This window comes from Hemicordylus capensis, chromosome 6, assembly GCF_027244095.1.
Source record: "Hemicordylus capensis ecotype Gifberg chromosome 6, rHemCap1.1.pri, whole genome shotgun sequence".
NCBI classification, from domain to species: Eukaryota; Metazoa; Chordata; class Lepidosauria; order Squamata; family Cordylidae; genus Hemicordylus; species Hemicordylus capensis.
In genome coordinates this window covers 89,504,348-89,526,649 of record NC_069662.1, presented here as the reverse complement: position 1 = coordinate 89,526,649, position 22,302 = coordinate 89,504,348, and the positions used below count along the sequence as shown (strand labels likewise).

Below are 22,302 nucleotides of genomic sequence, written 5' to 3'. Positions count from 1 at the left end.
CCCGCTTCATTAACTAGATCACACTGATAGAACGAAGGGCCAGATCTCACATGGCATCAATGCCCTGAGTGCTAGAGCAAGTCTTAGCTCAACTGTTCTCTAGTTCCCCACTCAGAGCTCAACACTTTATTTACTCATTTCTGTTCCAGTTTATCCTCCACCTTTTCCACACAGGGTGGTCCACAAGGCAGCTAAAAAGAACAAAGCCATTAAATGCTTAAGCAACCAAGCCCTAAAATTCAATTCTATAACTATTTAAACAACATATCAACACAATCAAAACAAAGTATGGAAAATACCCTAAACAAATGTAACAAGTAGTAGTATTATCCATCTCCTCCAGCCTGCCTGAAGAGGAAAGAATGAGTTTGCTCTCTAAAAATGGTCAACCAGGTTGCCTCAGGAAGTTCATGGGGGACAGCATTCCATATGGCAACTGTTATGATTGAAAAGGCCCTGCTCTTAGTGGATATCAACGTAATCTCAGACAGGGGGGATCAAACAAGGCATCATTGATGTAGGATTGCAAGAGGAAGCTGCTTCTATCACTAAGACCGTCTATCTTGGGGCACAATTGTTTAATCTCAAGCCAGCGGGCTATCTGTATTCTATAATTATCCCCAAATTCAGACGTGCATTGACATTAGCCCGAATGGATGCCCTTCCATCTGCTGTTTTAGAGGGCAAGTTCAAGGGCATCCCTTTCCCTGCCCGCCTCTGCCCTTGCGGTTCTGGCCAAGTGGAGACCAGTACACATTCAATTTTACATTGAGATTTTTTTAAGGAAGCCCGCTTGAGATTAATCTCCCCCTTACTGTCTAAGTTTTTAGGACACTGGTGATTTTTATTTGAAGTGTTTATTACTTAACCCAGATGAAAAAATTATTAATATAGTGGCCAGGTTTTGTTTTATAATCTGCAAAACTCGATCTGATCTTTAGCAATGCATTGCATAAGTAGTTTTTATATTTTTCTCTTCTTTTTAAATTTTATTTACACGATGCATTGTTTGTATTTCTTGTATATTGTTCTACGACCGTAATAAAGTTCTGTTCTGTTCTGACCTCAGACAATGAAGGCATATGAGCAAGGTCTCACCTGAAGATCTTCATGTGCAGGAGAGCAGAAATCTCCTACTACAGTGGCAACCATACATTTAATTCTGGAAACCAGAAGGGATAGCCTGTAATAGACTCCATTATGAGTATTATGTGTTTTAAAAGCTACTGGCGGTACAGAGAGGCAGAGACTGGCCCTATTCACACGTTATGTTCAAGACTCTTACAATGAACATACAGCGTACACAGGTGCAGATCTGGACACACATGCAGTTATTCACACATTATGTTTGTGGTGCTTTTGGTAAATCCATTCATTGATCCAGACCAGCTTTTGAATGGAGTTTTAGTTACTTTATTCGTTTATTCCAGTCCTGGAGTTTATTCCAGGTTTATTTAGTTTATTCCAGTCTTGGAGCAGAGGCGGGGCTAGCTAACAGCCAGCTGCAAGAGCACTGAAGGCAGGCTGCACTTGCCCCTCTGTAAATAATACTGGTCTCCTTAAAGCATTAATATTCCTGATTCAACTCCACTGTCTTGTCCTTGCATACCACAGCTCTCTCCTCTGGATTCTACAGTGTTGAATATAGGTTGAGCAGGACACTCCAGCCCGATTCAGCCATGATAAAATTGCATCGCTGTAGCCATGTACAGTGGTGTGAAGGTGGAGGAAGCCCTGCCCCCACCGCATCAATCAGCAGTACACCCTCCTGCTTATGCTTAAAGCAGGGCTTGTCTGAAGAGGCAAAAGCCCTACCTGTGATGGCGGGTGCTTCCGTGATTGCTTGTCTGAAAACGGGAAGAGCCCTAAGCATGATAGCAGGCACTTCCATGACTGCAAGGCTGGATCGATCTCTCCCTTTCGTTTATTCCAGACGAGCCCCATTTTAAGCATGAGTGAAGGGGCACACTGCTGTTTGACACAGCAGGAGCAGGTCTTCCTTCCCTTCACGCTGCTGAACACAGCTACAGTGGTGCAATTTTATAACGTCTGAATCAGGCTTTCTTGAAGGAACTTTTGGAAGAAGCAGATGATCTGGACCCATTTCAAACTAGCTTTCTGGTGGGCTATGGGGTTGAGATGGCTTTGGTTGGCCTGCTGGATGATCTCCAATTAGGAATCGACACAGGGAGAGTGTGACTCTGTTGATCCATTTGGATCTCTTGGCGGCTTTCGATTACCATTGACCATGGTATCCCTCTGGAGTGCCTGAAGGGGAGGCATTGCTTTGCAGTGGTTCAGCTCCTACCTCTCAGGCAGGTTCCAGATGGTGTCACTTGGAGATGTTGCTCTTCAAAATAAGAGCTATTGAATGGAGTTCTGCAGGGCTTTTTAATATCTACATGAAACCACTGGGAGAGATCATCAGGGCATTTGGTGCAGGATGTTATCAATATGCTGATGACAGCCAAATCTATTTCTCCATGTCAACTTCTTCAGGAAATTCCCTAAGTGTCTGCCTGGAGGTGGTAATGGGCTGGATGAGAGAGAACAAACTAAGGTTGAATCCAAGCAGGAAAGAGGTACTTATTATGGGAGGTCAGAACTTGGGAAGTAGCTTAGATGTGCCTGTTCTGAATGGGGTTACCCTCCCCCAGAAAGAGCAGGTACATAGTTTAGGAGTACCTCTGGGCACAAACTTCTCCCTGGTCTCTCAGGTTGAGACAGTGGTCAGGAGGGCTTTCTATCAGCTTTGGTTGATATACCAGCTGTGTCCATTTCTGGAGATAAATGACCTTAAAACAGTGGTACATATGCTGGTAATGTCCAGATTTGACTACTGAAATGTGCTCTATGTAAGGCTGCCTTTGTACGTAGACTCCAGAAACTGCAGTTGGTATAGGATGCAGCAGCAAGGTTTGTCTCCAGTGTTACCCGAAGTTCATATTACACCCATTTTAAACAAACTACACTGGCTGCCAATACATTTTTGGGTGAAATACAAAGTGCTGGTTTATGAACCTTCTTTATGAACCCCCACCACTTATTAAGTTAATCTGGGGAAGTCTGGTTGCAGTTGGTGGTGACCTGAAACTGGGCCTTTTCCAGGGTTGCCCCAGGACTTTGGAACATGCTTCCTAATGAAATTAGAGCCTCTCCTTCTCTAAATGCTTTTAAGGAGGACCTGAAAACATACGTGTTTAAGTCAAGTTTTTAGTTTAGTTTTAAAATTTTAAGTTTTCGAGATTTTATCTGTTCTTTAAACAGTTTTAATTGTGTTAATGTTTTAACTGTTGTGTTTTTAGATTGTGAACCATCCGTGGACTTGCATATGGGGTGGTATAAACATCTGTTAAATGAATGAATGAATGAATGAATGAATGAATGAATGAATGAATAAACTGCCTCAACCAATCTTGGCCACTACTAAACAGCAGTAGACTGTCAGCCAGCTAGTGTGTTATGATATTTTTATTGTCAAGGGACGCCATTTTAATTTCCCGTCTCATGCCACAAAATATCTTGAGCCAGCCCTTGAAACGGCCCTTAAAGAGGGATGGGTATTTTTAAAGCCTAAAAAATGAATGACAGCAGACATACAAAGGGCTGAAAGATAAGGATGAAAGAAAGAACAGATTAAGAGGTGCCAAAAAGAAAGTGCCCAGAGAAAATGTGATCACACAACAGATGGGGAACATAACAGTCTCTTAAGCAGTGTGCTAAATAGGATACATTAGTAGCAGCAGAAGAAAAGGAAAGTAACTTTTTTTTTGCTCTCTACTTCTATTGTAAGAAAAGGAATTACAGCTCTACCCATATTCCACAGGTAATTGCATTGCTATTCGCATATTTATGAATAAGCGTTAGCAGCATCATGTTGAATTAAACTTCAGAAATGCTCACACAACGTATCAAACAACTCATATTTGATTAAGATAACATGTGTGGGCAGAAGCCTTTTTCTGGAGCTTGCGGAAGGATGTGTAGGCTGCCTTCTATACAACAAATGCATGGGTTAGAAATATACAGTGCACAATCTGACTGACTCAACCTAATTAAGTTTTGAATGGTCTACATCGAATAGTTACATTTGTCTACATCTTTCTTCATGACTTCTGAAATGAACCTCCACCTCCTACGATATCAAGATTTCTGATGTCTCAAAGAAGTAGTAACTGAGCTAAAAGCCTGTCAAAAAGTGTGAATCCATACTAAACAAACTTTGCATGAAGACCAAAATGCTTCTGTAGATTTTCTGAGCATTTTACTTTCCTAATGCACTTTATACTAATCTACAGTCAAAATGGATGACAGTGGACAGCTACAAATTTGGTGGTGAGTTTTACAGGCTGTTGCCATAGTACATATTATTGTGGTACATCTTATCACTCCCCCACCCTGTTTCCCCCACTAGTGCAGACTAGTTCCACTAGTGTTGGACTAGGACCAGGAAGACCTGAGTTAAACTGCCCATTTTCAGCCATGAAATTCACTGGCTGACTCTAGGCCAGTCACATATCTCTCAGTCTAACCTACCTCACAGGGTTGTTGTGAGGATAAACAACGAGGTACACTGCTCTGGGCTCCTTGGAAGAAAAGTGAGATATAAATGTAAAATAAAATATTGTTACTAAACTTCCCAGGATCACATGGACAAGCAAATAGGATGTTTCCCCAGATCCAAGGCATGTAATTATGTCTTGATACAGTCTCCAATCCCCCAGAGATATATGGAAAAGTAAGAATTCTTGGGAAGAAACAGCTCTTACAAACAGGGGCATAGCTGCAATTAAACAGGGAGGAGGGATATTCTTGGGCCCCTAAGGAGCCCCCCACTCCCACTGTCTGGGTGAGTTTGTTCTTTGCTCTTTCCTTGTCACAGACACTTTTGATGACAAGATATATGTGCCTGCCGAGAACATATACTTTATCTCAACTTAGCCTTTTCCTCTCCCAGCAAAATGAACTTCTAGAGTATTAGGCTAGGCTAATCCAAGGTTTGTTGGACAAGTAAAGAAGTGGGATTCGTTAACCCTCTAATACCTCCTAATTACTAAATTTGATTAGTTATCAAAAAGCAAAGTTTAAACATTGACATCAGGGCACATCACTTCATTAGAGGTTTTCAGTTTCACAGGATAATAGTAAGAACAAAAAGACAAAACCAAAGAAAAATACAAAAACAAGCTCAAAATACACACTCTCACGTTCCCGTCTCCCAATTCAGAACAAAAAGTCAAGTGCCGATGTTCTAATGGTTTTAACTGGGAGGAAAGAAGTGAAGGCCATGCACAGAGTGCATAAGAGGAGGCGCTGTTGTCAGCATAAATGAGGGCTCACACAGAAATATACAAAATGGCTTTTCTTAAGTTGCCTTTTGCGCTCTTTTAATCATTTGGGAGCAAACACCCACCGATTCCACCTCAAAAAGGGACGTATTCCATAACACCCTCATGCCTCTCTGAAAAAGGTGGCAGGGACTTGCCTTCACTTTTTGTCCCAGGCTGCACTCGAAACTTGCTATGCCCCTGCTTACAAACTAAAAACAGTAACAAGTTTCTCAGAGACTGGCTGCTTACTTGCCATTTTCTCTGGAATGGGTATCATTCATTCACTTATTGAAGAGAATCCAGGTGATGCTTCTGTCCAACAACTGCATTCCAGTGTTTCTGTTTTCTTCAAATTTGTTTTAAAGATCTGATTGCGCAGGCGCAGCGGCCTCCAAAATGGCTGCCATGCTGGAGGGGGAAGGCCTGAATGGGCCTTAGAGCTGGCCGATCGGCAGGTGGTGGCATAAAGGGAGTCTGGTGAGGGGAGGGTGGACCTCCGTGGACCCCCCCGCCACTTCCAATTAATAATAATAATAATAATAATAATAATAATAATAATAATAGTTGTTGTTGTTGTTGTTGTTGTTGTTGTTACAAATCCATGAACCCCACGAACAGTCGGGAGGTGTTCAGTCTGGGGTCAGACCGAACAGGGGATGGTTCGATTCTACCCTGAATAGTCAAACCTGTTTGCACATCCCTAAACACTATTTTTCAAGTGTTTGGATTCTTTGGTGTATAACAACATTTCCTCAGTGAATCCCTATGAGGATTCATTACACACCTTCATTTCTTCTATTCATTTTGACTGCCTTTGGACAGTGCCAACTGTCAACTGCCATATGCCAAATACACTCCCCTCCCACCTGCAAGGTAGTGGGGCACTACTCAGTTTATGTTCTAGGAAATTCTGCCAGTGTTTAGACTCTTTGGTGTCTAATAACCTTTCCTCATAATGAATCCCTATGAAGATACATTACACACCAAAGAGTCGAAACACCTTAACAATTCCTAAAATATAAACTGTGTACGCTGTGGCTTGTGGGTAGTTGGCACATGGGATGCCACTAATTCCCCACCCCCACCTGCAAAGCAGTGGGGTCAAAATGAACAGGAGAAATGAAGGTGTGTAATGAAGACATAAAAGAATCTAAACACTTCAAAAATTCCTAAAACATAAACTGAGTACCACAGTGTGTGTGTGTGTGTGTGTGTGTGTGTGTGTGTGTGTGTGTAGTTGACATGGTAGCTGACAGCTGGCACTCTCCAATGACAGTCTAAATGAACAAAAGAAATGAAGGTGTGCCGTGAATCCTCAGAGGGATTCATTGAGGAAAGGTTATTATACACCAAAGAATCCAAACACTTGAAAAATAGTGACCACATGTTTGCTCCATAACTCCACTTCTTCCAGGGCTAGAGCTTAGCTTTTTTTTTAATTAAATGAAAGATGGGGACCATGTTAGGGTTACCATATGGTGACTTCAAATCCCCATTATTTCCTATGGCGGAAATATACAAAATCAGTAAAAACTAAAAGAAAATCATTAAAAACCAACCACGTGTGCCACTGCCTTGAATTTGGGTGGTAAGTGGCACCATGGGGACCTAGCCACCATCCAAATTTGGTGCCCCTATGACCTTTATAAGTGTTCCAAATAGATCCAAATCCAAATAAAATCAAATCCAAACCAAATCAGGGGTGGGGGGGCAGATTTGGACACAAAACAAATCAGGGGTGATTCAATTCAGGCACAAATTGAATTGAACAAAATGATTCATGCGCATCACTATATGGCACTATGTTAAGCTCTGTGTGGAACTACAGTAAGATCCACTTCTACATAATCACCGAAAAATTATTCCTTAGGAGTGCTGAAGAGCCATCTTGTTGAAAGGGCCACTAAGAAAAGCCTGCCCTTCCATTCAGGAAGAGAATGGCCCAAGTAGCTTTGAACACAAGGCAGGGTGAGGAAAAAACTTCAACTCTTAATGCGACAGAAAATCCATGAACGTTAGGATCTTGGGACACTTATCTCAGAACTGCATTTGGCTTCCCTCAAGTCTACCTGGCTCCCACCCCCACCACAGAGACACTTTTGTTAGTTACCTGAAGCTCCTTTCCAATTTCTAGATGTCCCACTTGAACAGATGACTGAATTTGAGTGAGCACGTATGTGAGAGAAACATATAATATGGATTGGAACAAGGGAAGCTCCCTGAGGCAATGTAAGAACCTTGCAAAGCTGTGCTGAAATACTCCAAGCTTTATTTAACCATGCACATGTTCCAATTTTTGACGCACACACAGGAAATAAAACATTTTTTCTTTGTTGTTATCAGGAACAGTAAGAAATAATAATGTCTTTGACCACTATATGATTTTGGACTCAAAGCAATGCACATTGCACATGAACTGTGAAAACACGTTGTCCACTTAAATATTCTATAGAATTTATAAGAACTATTAATCACTCAAAGGCCATAAACAAGAGCAGTTTCATTTATTTAAATGCCAGTCAACACCCTACATCCTCCACTGTACACACCTGGAACTAAATGGGCAAAAATATCCTCCAAGGTTATATGTAATACAAAAATCCATATGTAATTGCAGACTAAATATTTAAAGTAATAAACACAGATAGGCACGCTAATGAATGAAGCTTCTGAGAAAGCTAAGTAGTAACAAAACTGTTTTCAGATTCTTAAGGGATGCTCTTTTCAAGAATATGGTAGGACACTAGCAATATGTTGCCACAGACTTTGTCAAGAAGCAATCCAAATGTGACCAATAGAGCCAAATTTCACAAGGAAGAGGAACATCCTAGAGTTTCTATCCTGCATGGAAACACACCATATACCTACACACATCTAAAATGTCCCCAGTTTCCATCACTAAGACAAGGCTTCTTGCATTTCCTAGCCAACTGATCTGTTTTCAAGAGCACTAATATATCCACACATACTTGCTTACTGAGGGTTACACTTTACGTATCTGATGAAATAGACTGTAAACCACAAAAGCTTATGCTACAATAAATGCACTAATCTTTAAGGTGCCTCAAGGACTGTGTTTTTTCTCCTATAGAAGTGCCTCCACCCAAACCCACACACTGCTCTTTATATCATTCTGAGTTCCAAAAGCCATTTGGCGATTTTAAAGGACAAGTCAAGGGATGATAGCTCATAGTGGCATTTCCCCTTTAAAAGCTCTTCTGCCAAATGCCTTTTGAATCTATAGGAATTTCTAAAGGCCACATTAGAGCTGTGGCAAGGGAGAAACTCTGAAAAGGCAACTCTTAGAAAAATGCAAGTACACACATGGATGCTCACAGAGGCCATACCTGCATGTCACTCCAGATCTCAGCCTACAAGATACAATTAACTTTGCTTAAACGCATCCCTTTTAAAGCAGTGAAGACACAAATCAGATTATTAAAAAGAACCCTAACCTACTCTCTGCAGTAGTAGGTCTCTTTAAACTGACTCCCAATGCATATCTGTATCTCTTAGTATCTTATTTTTAACATTAAGTATGAACCATGCTATCATTTTCTGCTTTAATGGCCATAATAGAATAGAGGTCTTTAAAAGGGCATCTGACAGCCACTGTCCCTTCTTGTCTCCCAAATCTGGTGACATTCTGTTCTGAAGTGTCTCTTCCCCCACCTTTTTGTCTTGGATGTCAAGGTACCCTTTACAAAACACTCAAGGACTTTGGTTTTAAACTTGTTTGAATAAAGGTTGTAGATTATCAGATTTAATTTAAAGTTCATTTTTTTAACCACAGTACCCCACACAAACCATGTTTGTAAATTTTTTGGTTAGGATTTACAAGTAATCACTTGAATACCTGCTTAAACTTTATTTTTAGTCTCCACCACCCCCAATAAACATCTGGTTCTCTTTATTTCCATGGATTTAAGGCACCCCAGATTTAGGAATAATGGATGACTGACTTGTACCCTGTAATAAAAATTTCTCAGTTTCTCCACTTCCATGTATATTTGGAAAGTTTATGGAAGTTACTCAGACACTTTCTACTAAAATGTCAGAAAGGATATGCAAAAGCAACAAAATATAGTTTCACTGCTACCTTTCAGATAAGTTGTGTAGGCAAGAAGTGGGTAGGAAGTGAGAGAAAGAAAGTATAAGAATGAATCAGCCTTCCTTTATCCCCCAGATCTAATTGAAATCAATCACATCAGCTTTCTTCTTCTTGGGAATCAAGCAGAAGAAGTCTTCAGACCTGCAAGTTATCTGTCAAGATGGCATTTACACACACTTTGAAAATAAATTGGGGGGTGGGGGGTCACTGCTCAGCATTCATCAAGGCTTACATTAAAAAATCATGGCTCTCTCTGCCCTGTGGCAGTGTCTTTCAGCAATTAATTGCTATTTGCAATGTCACAAGTCCATCTGCTTGCCGAGAACAACACACCCAAAGAGAGGAGAAGATGCCGCCACTGATGCTGTGCCTGAAATACAGAAGAAGAGCCCTTACCCGGATATAAGCATCCTGGTGATGTTTGGCAAAGTACAGCATGTTGTCAAGGGCTAGCATTCCTGGAGGAGTCTGAGTAAAATCCATCGCTGGGTTCACGTGATTCTGTGAAAAGGCAACAAGTGACAACATTAGACATGTAGCCACAGGAATCATTGGCCTAGTTTCCTGGCAAGCCAAACATAAGTCCCTCCATGGTAACACTTGTACAACCACCTACTTCAAAAATATGTAACCAGTGGTTGAAACTGCCTCCAAACCCTTTATTTTATTTGATTGATTGGATGTTAAATTTATATACCCGCCTTTCATTAAAAACAATCCCAAGGCGGTTTACAAAAGTTAAAAACATACAATAAAAATGACAATTAAAAGTTAAGCTAAAAATATGAAACATATCTGATTTAAAATACATATAATGCAAACATAAAAACTATACGTGGGTAAAACACACGGAAGCAGCAATAAAAACAATCATGTAAAGGCCTGGAGAAAAAACCAAGATTTAACAAGCTTTCTAAAAACTGTGATGGAGTCCGAGGAGCAAATGGCCACTGGGAGAGCATTCCAAAGAGAGCATTTGAGACTTTTCCTAGTGTTTTGAAACTCCCAAGTTTCCAACTGGCAAGTCATATGTCTTAGCTACCGTGTTAAGTGTCTTTTAACAACTGTTCATTGGAAGATTTGCTAATATCACTTTATCTTTTTTCCTTCATAAACATATTCTTAGGCTGCTCAACTTTGCAGAACCTACTGAGTGCAAGCAAGGCACAGGGCTCCAAGGCTGTGGCACAGGCCAGCCCAGCTCCTGAGCTCTCACCCTCGGGGTCACTACTGATCCCTTGCAGCTCCTGCTTATTGGTGGCACCAAGAACGCGGTCTTACCACCACCACCTATTATATATATACCGCTTTTCAATGAAGTTCCCAAAGTGGTTTACATTTTTAAAAGAGTAATAAGACGGTTCTGTTTCACCAAAATGCTCAGTCTAAATAGAAACACAAGTTAGATCCCAGCCACAACCACTGAAGGAATGTTGTGCTGGGGATGAGTAGGGCCATTGCTCTCGCCCTTCTAGATATAAAGAGATCATCACTTTGAAAGGTGCCTCTGTGCCTAGTTAGCAGAGGTTATACTTTCCTGTGATTTTGCCTATATACTTGCTTGGGCAATAGCATAAGAAAATATGCTGGCTCAGGTTAGGGTGCTAGAAACCATCTGAAGCAGTACAAGAAAGAAAAATGCATGGACCATCATGAAGGGAAGAAGAGAGGAAATGAAGAAGAGGTGAAATGGCTCGATATAGCCCCCAGGCCACCTATTGAGAAATACAGGGTGGCAGGGAGAGTCTATAATTCTTATCCAGAATCAAATTACTTTGACGTAGTATCATTTAATTAAATGGCTTTCCACTGGGAGTATATTAGTGTAAGAAATTTATGGACTGCAACATAAGAACCAGAGATGCTATACAGAAAGCAAAGAGACAGGGTCACTTTCTGTTGTTGTTGTTGTTTATTTCGGCCCAAGGCCAGCATAGGGTCACTTTCTAGAACTAGCATTTATTCCACTGATAATCTACAGGTACATGTATATTAGAAATTAAAATTAGACTGAAACGAAGATCACCAGTTTTTTGCCTAGTCTCTGTAGCTGTGTTTCTGATGGCATCTTGATCTGCAGACCTTAGCAGATGACAATGCATATCTCCAAGTGGATGCCACTCAGAAAGGGAACCTGCCACAGCTCATCCTTATATGTTTGCTAGCTACTTCCAGGATACAACTTTACATCTGTGATCTGACCTGGATGCTGCAATTTTAGCAAAATCCAAGTTAGAGTTGTCATGAGTGGTCTTTTTGCAATCCCTTGAATCAGCGATAATTTGTTTCATCCCCAGGGGTTGATGCTGTGTGCGATGCCATGTAGAAGGTTCCAGGTTGAATCTCTGGAATCTCCAGGTAGGGCTGGAACCCTGGAGAGCCACTGCCAGTCTGTGTAGACAATACTAAGATAGATGAAGTAATGGTCTAACTTGGTATAAGGTAGCTTCCTATGTTCCTATGGATGTCAGGCCCTTGTCCCAAGCAGCTTATTCAAAGCACTAGGGGGAAATCTGATGTGTTTAAGGTGGGGGTGACTCTTTGAAAGAGGACAAGATATCATCTTTCCTGAAGGAGAGAATTGTTGGACTTCTTAAATAATCATCATTAGTTTTTGATAACCACACTAACCACTTCCTAGTTTTACATCTTCCCATTCTTGGTGAAACTTACAGAGCATCCAATTGCACCACAAGCACCAAGTTTTCCTAGGTGATGTAAACTTTCCTCGACCATTTCAATTAGGCCTTCAGTGTTGGTACTGAAACTGCCTTGGTAGCCTCAGCTGATGATCTTTGGCAAGTGATCTAAATGGCACGTCGCTACTGGTTCTCTAAGACACCTTTGTGCCCTTCCATGCAATTGAATGCCTGAGGGATATAAAGGGAACTAAAAGGACTAGTTTGGGAGTGGATATGTTCCTTTTTCAGGACATAGAACAGGAGTAAAGGGAATTATATCTACCACAAGAACTGTCAAGTAGAGTCCTGCCAGGGTTATGACCACAGTTTTTAACCTGTACGAAGCCATTTGGGAAAGATGATCTGGAGGTTTAGAATCAGGTGTCATCAATATGTCAATTACATTCAGTTCTGTCTGTTGCATCTAATCTAGAGGAAAACATGACTTGGTCCAGAGTAGAGAACGACATTAAGGATGGGTTGCTACTATTAGGTCCTATCACCCAATCCATACAGAAATAAAATGAAAAAAGGAAGCTAAGTATCTAGTGCCTAAGGCAGGTCTGCTCAACTTCGACCCTCCTGCAGATGTTAGCCTACAACTCCCATAATCCCTGGCTACTGGCCACTGTGGCTGGGGATTATGGGAGTTGTAGTCCAAAAATAGCTGGGGCGGCGGCAAACTTGAGCAGGCCTGATTTAAGGGGATTGTTGATAAACATTTTATTCATTTATTCAGTGTATATGTTCAACCCTCTGTTTAAAAAAGCCTTTCAAGGCTAAAACCTTTCAGATAAACCTGCAATAATGTGACTAAAAGACCAAGAGAAAACAATCCACCCAAAGTTAAGGATTTAAGAGTTCTATTGATTTCAGTGGGAGAGCTATGCACATACTTAACTCTCCCCCATTCAGAACTGCAGGATTTAATAGTGTTTGACTTTGGCTGGATTGTGCCCAGTCTTTCAAGGCTAAAATCCAGAAAAAGACTTTCAAGAGAGCACAAGTGCTTGTCTGTATGCACTGGGTAATCTTGCTCCCCACCCCACAAGGCAACTTCTTGCACATTTTCAAAAAGGCTTTCTACGTAGCATGGACAGCTTTCAGGAGAAGGAAACTTCTCGAAACAGTGCCATTTAGAGGGGGAAAGGTTAGTCATTTCAGACACCATGAGATTCTTTATTAAGAATATCTGTAACCTACACCATGTAATTATTGTTACAATATGGTATTATAGACATCTGCCAAAGACAGAAAACAGTTTACTTTTTTTTAAAAAGGCAGCAGTGGGGGGGGGGGAGGGATTTCCTTGGGTGAACACTTACAACAAATGGCCTTAAAATATACTGGCAGAAATTCAGACTAAGATTGTGCTAGTGGAGGAGCATTTTCTATCATTGCGGAGGGGAGGGGCAAATCCCTCTCTGGGGACACCAATTCTCCCCTCCCCCTGCAGCTGCCTGTGCCTCCCAAAAATATGTCCCCTGAGGGTTCCCCAGCCTTCAGGGACATATTTTTTGCAAGGGATAGGTGGCTGCAGAGAGAAGGGGTGAAAATCACCCCTCCTCCTATGCATGACACAAAATACTCTTCCATTAGCACAGGGTCAGTCTGGTTGTCAGCCTTCTCACCCCACTTGCAGCTTCATCTTGGCTATATCCAGCAGTGAATCTTTGAATATTGCTCTGAACTCTGTTATCACCCCAAGCGAAAATAGTGAAAAATTCCACTGGGTACATGAATCTCAACCCAAACCTTTAGGACTGCAAGTTAACTCAGTAGCAGCACACTTGGTCACAGTGGTGATCTGAAACTCTAACAGCGGAACAAGTGTCCTGTGTGCTAGGCACTGTACATGAACCAGAACAGAGATTATACTTTTTCATCGCAGAGGCTAAAAATAGGAAGAATCAACCAAAGCAAGTTTTGTGATAGATGTGTCAAAAACAAAAGAGTACGCTTGCAATCATGTTTCATATGGTTTCCTAGTTTATAAGTTAACAAGTTGCATCATTCCAGACAGCAGCTTTCAACAGCTGTTAAAAATAGCACATTTGGCTGCCTCTCCCAAAAGATGAGACCCAAGGGTACTAATCCATCTGAAATTCTTTATCTTTTCTGACGCACACTCCTGTCAAGGGCTGTTTTTCAGCTTTTTTCATCTCTGCTCTGCATTCTAATGTGCAGAGATTTCCTGGGCTTTTCATTTCCATTGCGTAAGACCCAGGTGGGAGAGACTTTTCAAAAAGAACATTTGAGAAGAGGAAAGCAACTCCGTAACAATGGCATAGATTTCTTATGCTACCTATTTGTTCTCTGTGTGAATTCAGAGTCTGATGCATTTTATTCCTACTGAAAAAACATGTTAATGACGGTATACACACCTGTCCAAATTGCATGGCCAATAAAGCTGTATGATGTTAAGTGAATTCTAATTATGAAATCCTTTGCCAGTAGGTGAATGACCGAACAGTTTAAATCTGTCAAAAATGTACATTTGGACTTGAGTAAAAAATCCTGTTGAGTTAAGATACTAAAATATAAATACAGAGAGTTTCACAGAGGGATCACGCTTCAGTTGGTCTCTTGCTGCGAGCCAAGGACAGTCAACTCCACATAGGAAGTTGCCTCCTACCAATTCAGACCATTGGTCCATCTAGCTCAGTATTGTCTACCCAGACTGGCAGCACCTTAAGAACATAAGAACAGCCCTGCTGTATCAGGCCCAAGGCCCATCTAGTCCAGCAGTAGGTGTCTCTCTAAGCACTATCTGGAGATACCAGGGAGGGAATGTGAAATCTTCTGCATGCAAGAATGCAGATGCTCTTCCCAGAGTAGCCCCATCCTTGAAGATAAATTTCTTACAGTGCTCACACATGTAGTCTCCCATTCAAATGCAAACCAGAGTAGACCCTGCTTAGCAAAGGGGAAAATTCATGTTTGCTTTCCTTCCATAGACCAGCTCTCTGTTTTCTCTCTCAGAAATCAGACATGATCTGATTTTTGAATTGCTCTGAAACCTTTCATTCTTATAACATCAAGAATTCATAAGCAGTGTGAACTCATGTCCTCCATTAAGATATATTGTAGGTATGTGTGTGGGTAGGAAGTAGCTTTGGGACCTAATTAGTTTAAGATATTAAGTTGGGTTATTGTGTTTTTAATATATCTTTGTAAGCCACATTGGGGGCCATTTTGAAATTAAGTCTCAAAGGGTCTGTTTAACTAGAATCCTCATGGTTCATGGATGTCATGACCCCCACCCTGAGCAGCAGAGCAGAGTATGAATCAGAGGAGGAGAGAACAGACAGGATGGAGGAGCCAGCCCCAGAACCAGGCTGGAGTCTAAGACTGAAAGCTTAGAGACCCTGGGACCAGCACTCACTGAGGCTGAGCTTTAGCCCCTTTCCACATCAGGTATATTGTGCTCTTCCAAGCTTGCACACTTTAGAATCCAAGATAAAAGTGTTGTGGCAGTGGACAAGGCAGTGGAGTAGAATCAGGAATATTAATGGTTTAATGAAATAGATAATGTTTACAGAGAGCAGAGGCGCTCTTATTCACGGACCCTGGGGATCTGGTCCGTGGCCTCCTGCCTCCAGGGTTCCAAATGTTCCGGGGGGCCTCCCCAGAGCTTCACCACTACCCCGTGCCTGCCCTTGACAGGTGGCTAGGTCCAAGATTGCAGATCCTGGCTTGTAAGTCTTAAAGAACCCAAAATCTATGTACTGTATATGTTTTCACAGTAAACTGTAGTGCACCTTTCTGTATCTGAACAGCACATAGCAACTGAAGCTACATAAAGATTAGAAAACCTGTACAAACCTTAGTCAGCTTAATAGAACACTGTACTGTTAGAGATGCCATCGCTTTGATGAAATGTAAATCCAAAACTGTGATTACTTGTGGTCATTAAGAAGCTCATGGCATGTTTTGGCAGATTAGACTCCCCTGGACAGATTCCAGTTTGGGAAATTACATTCTGCCTACCTAATATTCTCTTGTAGTCGCAGCTGGAGAAAGCAGCCTTCATTTCCTCTCCTAAGCTACTTTATATCATTACCATCTGCTTTGTAAAAGGCACCAAAGAAGTTGCTTTTTCGCACAGGGAACACGTAGTAACATAATACAGTTTTCCAAGTGTGGTAGTGCTACTATGATGCAGTCCCACATGCCAATTGTGTGCTAGGTACTGTACATTATTTGTGATGGAATGTTTTCTAATAAACCTTTTAATAAACATGGTGGACCATTTCTAGTAAAAAGGTACAGTGGGGGCAGCGGGGGGAAACAATTCATATGTGATGAACACAGGAAAGTTCTCACCGACACTTATTCAATATATCTATATGTCTTTGTGTGCTTTTTTACAAGGAAAAAAAAATCTAACTCCACAATCAGACTTCTAGATGATGGTCTAAATGTTGTATAAAAAGGGAATGGGTAACTTTTATTTTATTTATGGTTATGACAGGAAACAAAGTTCCTTCCCGTCATATAGTCTAGTCTAGTCAAGTCAAGTCATATACTTTTTCCTTTTGTGATCAAAGCAATTACCTCTCAGGGGTGGGGGTGGGGGGGTGACCATAGATTAGAGAATTAATGCTTTTTCTCCAAAGCCCTTGAATTAAGATCCTGCATCAGTATTGCATACATATAATATACTGAGACTTTTAATCACACATCAAGCTCGGCAAGGTGATATCTTGTCAAGGCCTTCACTTCCCCATTGCCACTGGCCTCTCAACCCATCAAGGGTTTGAAAACCAGCCTCAAACTTTGGTTGCAAAATTCTGGCTAACAATCAACATGAGTACTAGTGCCAATGAAAGATTACACTGTGTTCAATGCTGAATTTATCTCTAATTTGGCTTCTGGACTACTTTTCAGGGACTCTCTAACTTTGCTACTAGGCTTGCATAAAGAAAATACACCCTGGAAATCAGGGGGAAGGGACAATGAAAACCCGTCATGAGTGATGCTCTGGCCCCATGGATCCCCCCTCCCTGATTTACAAAGTACAGTTTCTAAAAATGAGCAACAGAATATTGGGAAAATATCAGCATTCTGACCCCATTCTAACCAGCCAACAGTTTTGTGGGGAGTCATATCAGCCCTCCCAAATTCTCTGTAAGGTCTGGTCAGATCCAACAATTTTTTAGGGTGCACAGGAGTACTATTTATTTTATTCTTTATGCTTTTACAACAAAATTCTTTTATTGAATTGTTGTATGCCACCTTGGGTACAGTCTAGCAAGGCAGGTATAATTTGTTTATTTGATCTGGTCTGCTCTTGATGCTCCTACAAATGAAGGCGTATAGAAACAGCCTCTATTCTCTCCCAGATTCCAAAGTAACAAAAGTACCATCCTGCAGAGTGCATTAGAACAGAAGAATACCTCTTCACAGGGAAGATCAATAGATGTTTCCAGACCTCACTTTCTGTAGCTGAGCCTCCCTCATGTGGATGTGTTTTAATATCTCTTAAGATCAATAGCACCACCAACAAATCATTTTTGTGTACAAATCATTTTTTGCTATTCGATTTGCTCCCTAACCGATTCAGTTCGTCAAACCAGTTAGCCATAGCCTGCCAATTCGACAAATCAAATAGGACATTCACGAAAAATTCACGAATCACCCCTACAGGGTGCAATGGGGAACTTGAATCACTCCATTGTTCCCCATGAGTAGGCCCTAGGGACACAAGAGTAGGTTGGTACCAATCAATGGAGTGATTCAAGTTCCCCATTGCACCCTGTAGGGGTGATTCGTGAATTTTTCGTGAATGTCCTATTTGATTTGTCAAAAAATGATTTGTACACAAAAATGATGGTGGCATACAACAATTCAATAAAAGAATTTTGTTGTAAAAGCATAAAGAATAAAATAAATAGTGACGCAAAGCAATCAGGCAATTGGACGATTTTTAATGAATTTTTGAATTTTATCTGGGACAGTAGGTCAATCCAAAAATCATCATTGGCCATGGCAGTGCTGGCAGTGTGCATGTGTGTCTGCGTTGAATTGCGTGATTCAAGTTCCCTATTGTTCCCTATGGGTGAAACAAGGGCACATATTTTGCAACCCTGCCTTGAAAATAAACGCTGGGGAACAGAAGCACACATAGTCCCTCCCAATACAGAACACATTTTGCCCGAACACACAGTCCAAAGATGGACAAAAAAGAATCACTGACCAGAATCCACTGCCAGGCAGCTACAGTGTGTCTGCCCTGCAGTACAGTAAAATCACAAGTTGTTCTCTTACACAGAAATATTATAACACCTTACAACAGCTGCCACAGCAGCACCCTTAATAGCCAGCAACTAAGCTCAACCAGAACAACCTCTTCCACCACATTTTGACTGAGTGGGGTGACCTGCCAGTGGTGTTGCAGCGGGTGAGGGTGACCATGAGTCACTCACCCTCCATGGCTGGCTCAGAATAGCCCAGCAGCGGGAGGTTGGCCTTCAGGAAGACCAACCTCTCCACCATCTCACTGTCCAAGTGTGAGGGATAAGGCGTCACCAGAGCCCCAGCCATGGAGAACACCCTCTCGCTCTGGACACTGGTTGGCCAGCATGAAAGGAACCATCTGGCAAGTGTTTCCAAGTCCGGCCGGACTTGACAATGCACTGTCCAAAACTGGAGCAGCTCCTGCAGGTACTGCAGAACACATTGCTCAGCACTGCTACATGGCTTGGTGGGCTCTTCCCATACCCCTGGCAAGGTGTCAAGGAACCCCTTCATGAGCCACCAGGTGGAATGCAGAGGCAGGTTACTGCTGGCTCGACTGGCCCTGCCAGGGACACAATGCTGCTGGGCCTGGAAGTGGCAGTGACAGTGCTGCTGCTGGGGGGGGGGATGCGCACTAGAGGTAGGTGCCCCAGCACCCTCCTTCTGGCTGCATCCAAGCCTCCACTCCTAACCTCTGCAACTAGGAGGTCCCTTCACCTGGGCTGCATCAGGGATGACCACTTTGCCCTTCATCCTTGGGCCACATAGGCAGGACAGAACATGCGCTGCCGATGAACCCAAGGATGCCATGAGCCAATCCACCACTCCAGTCCTCAGTCAACCTGCCATGGCAAATCCTTCCTCAGTGGTCAGTGTAGGAACATAGGAACATAGGAAACTGCCATATACTGAGTCAGACAATGGGTCTATCTAGCTCAGTATTGTCTTCACAGACTGGCAGTGGCTTCTCCAAGGTTGCAGGCAGGAACCCTATCTTGGAGATGCCAGGGAGGGAATTTGAAACCTTCTGCTCTTCCCAGAGCGGCTTCATCCCCTGAGGGGAATATCTTGCAGTGCTCACACATCAAGACTCCCATTCAGATGCAACCAGGGCAGACACTGCTTAGCTATGGGGACAAGTCGTGCTTGCTACCACAAGACCAGCTCTCCTCTCCCCCTGGAGTCTGGAACTCACCCATCATCTTCTCAAGAAGAGTGTCGGGCAAAGCCTGGCTCAGTGTTCCTGTCTCGGCACACAGACTGTTTGTGGTAACAGAACAGATCAAGTGCCAAGACAACCCCGGAGGGCAGCGCCCAGTCCACACTGAGCAGGTCACAAACTCCCAAGACACACCTCCTTGCCCTGGAGTGGATGGCCACTGCTTGCTTCTGCAGTCGTTGGAGCAAGAGAAAGGTGGAGTTCCATTGGGTCGGAACACTCTGATGAAGCAGGTGTTCAGGTAGGCCCAGCTCAAGCTGCCTCTCCTTGAGTAGCTGCCTACCCTTTTCGCTCCGGTGGAAGCAAGCAGCACTTCTCCGCAAGAGCAGCCATGGCAGCAGCAGGCTGGCACCCAACACCTGCTGCAGGGGTGTCTCGCCTGGTTGCAGCTCCAGAAGGGCTAAGCACACCCCTCACAACCAAGTTCAGTGTGCGCGCCATACAATGGGTGAACACAAACTGACCCTACTCAGCTGCCTTTGTGATACTGACAGCATTGTCAGTGACCATGAACCCCTCTAGTGGCTGTAATGGTAACCAGAGAAGGTGTCCATGAACCTCCTGTCCAAGGGGGTTAAATACGGGCAGCAAATGTCCGGACAGCCACCCCTCCAGCTGGCAATCCATGACCGCCAACAACTCAGTTGCAGTGTGCAGTGTCAGCACCTCCACCGAATGCTCAGGGTCAAGCACCTTCACATGCAGCACAGCCCACCTGTGCTCCGATGCATGGGAGGGGCTGGTCACACCACCAGCAGCAGAGGTCCCCTCACTCTCCAACCTCCACCATGAGGCACAGGAAAGCAGCGTGCCTCCCACTGGGACTGCTCCACAGATCCGCAGTGAAGTGCATGTTGGTGTCAGGCGCTGCTGCATGCAGCAGCCCCGACAGCCTCCATGCATGCTCAGTACAGGGAGGGCACCACCTGTCTGCTGAAGGTGGTGGGTGAGGCAATTTGGTTGTTGGGGGCAAGCAATCGGAGCAGTCAGCGGAAGCCGGTGTTCATCAACTGGAATGTCTGGTCGTCCAAAGCGATCATTTCCCCAATGTCCTGGGTGATGAGATACGGCTCTGGGTGACCAGACCACTTGGCCACTGACTGCATCCACTCCACAGGTAATGTCCCCTGCTTGGGAGCAGGAACCTTGCTCCAGCTAGTCAAGGACATGCCAGGCTTAGCGTTGCCAGCAGAAGGGACTCCAGGTGATGCCATAGCACATGCTGCAACACCTCAGTTTTCCCCAGTCATGTGGGGTCCTTAACACTGTTGTCCCATGTCCTGCAGTGGGTGAAGACTGCATGTTATGGATCACCAGGGCAGAGCTCAAGGTGGTCCCATGCCATGCTGCTATCAGTATGGGAAAGTTTTGGTGGAGGCGGTAGTGGTACTGGTGGTTCATTACGGGGATCACCACTGCGGCCACCTTCCGTCTGGGGCTGAGAAGGTCCAGAATCAACAACTCCTTTTGCCCCTCAGATGGGGGGGGCACACTGCCCACAGGGATTGGGGAGGATGGAAAGTGCGATCTGGCTGGGCTAAGAGCCAATGTTGACACCTCCTCCACTGCTGCCACAAGAAGAAGAGCTTCTTCCCTGACAGGGGAGGACCTCCCTACTACTTCCACCTCAGCCATCACAGGCAGCTGCACTGTGGTGTGGGGCTGCACAAGATAGATGAGTCTGCGCGCAACCACTTCAGCGGGGTGGATGACTCAGGGAGTAGGCCCCTCTTGCTGTTGCCCAGAATGACCAGCAGCACCACCCCCCTCTCTCTCTCTGCCTACCACTCTGCTCCTCGCTCTGCTTCACACCCTCCCAGACATCTTAGGGTTCTGTTTTGTATTTAAGCCCTATCCCTGATGGCAAGGGAGAAGAAGTGCCTTTAACGGAGTATGGGTTTTTTTGGTGGTGTTTTTATCAGGATGGTGTTTTTATGCTCTATGTACCACACACAGTGCTACCTATAGCACTATTGTGCACACAGGGAAGGTTAAAAAAATTAAACCACCAAAAAAAAGAAGCAGGCTTGGGGGTGTGTGTGTCTGTTTTTAGAGGGGAACAAGCAAGCAACAATGGAGGGAAATACAGGGAAGGGAACATGAAGGGTAGGGGATTGTGGACTATCTCTAATCGTCCCCTCCTCACCTACAGTCCTACCGCTTAATTCCCCCTTCCACACACAAACAGACCAAGGTGGCGGAGGTGATCTCCTCTATCTGGCGTCTTTGGCTGGGGGCTTCCAGCAGCATTTTTGGCTAGAGTCTGCCAGTTGTCACTCTTGAGGCACTCTTGGGCTGAGCAGACACCTTTACTCAACAGCTGGAGGGAGGGCAACTGATCACCAGCCGGGCACCCACCCAAACAATCAAAACAACCCCCCCAAAAGCATAGTGGAAGGCTGGGTACCACACAATAGCCACCCCCCCACACACACAAACACACACATAAAATCCACCATGCAAAGGCAGACAGCACACAGAAGCAGCAAAGGTGGCATAGAGTGGGCAAAATAAAATAAAATAAAATAAAATAAAAATAAAATAAAAATAACAACCACCACCATGTCTACAGACACAGCACACCCCAGTTATTTAGAAAAAGCAAATAAACAAGGAATAAAATTCCAAAGGGCACCCAGTTAAAGGCACTGGTGCTGCTTAAACAATTTATTTAAATAAAATGGAGGAGGGGGGATCACAGCACTCCACTTATTAAAGCGG

At 43.4% G+C, this 22,302-nt stretch overlaps 1 protein-coding gene across 5 annotated transcripts in view; it reads right to left on the bottom strand.

The window, feature by feature from the left end:
- The window catches only part of ELMO1 (engulfment and cell motility 1), a 459,005-nt gene that overhangs the window by 223,653 nt on the left and 213,050 nt on the right, over positions 1 to 22,302 (bottom strand). For all 5 annotated transcript variants that reach the window (XM_053260714.1, XM_053260710.1, XM_053260713.1 and 2 more), the window contains one exon: positions 9,838 to 9,942. In XM_053260714.1, coding sequence (XP_053116689.1) covers positions 9,838 to 9,942 — 105 coding nt within the window. The remainder of the gene's footprint in view (positions 1 to 9,837; positions 9,943 to 22,302) is intronic.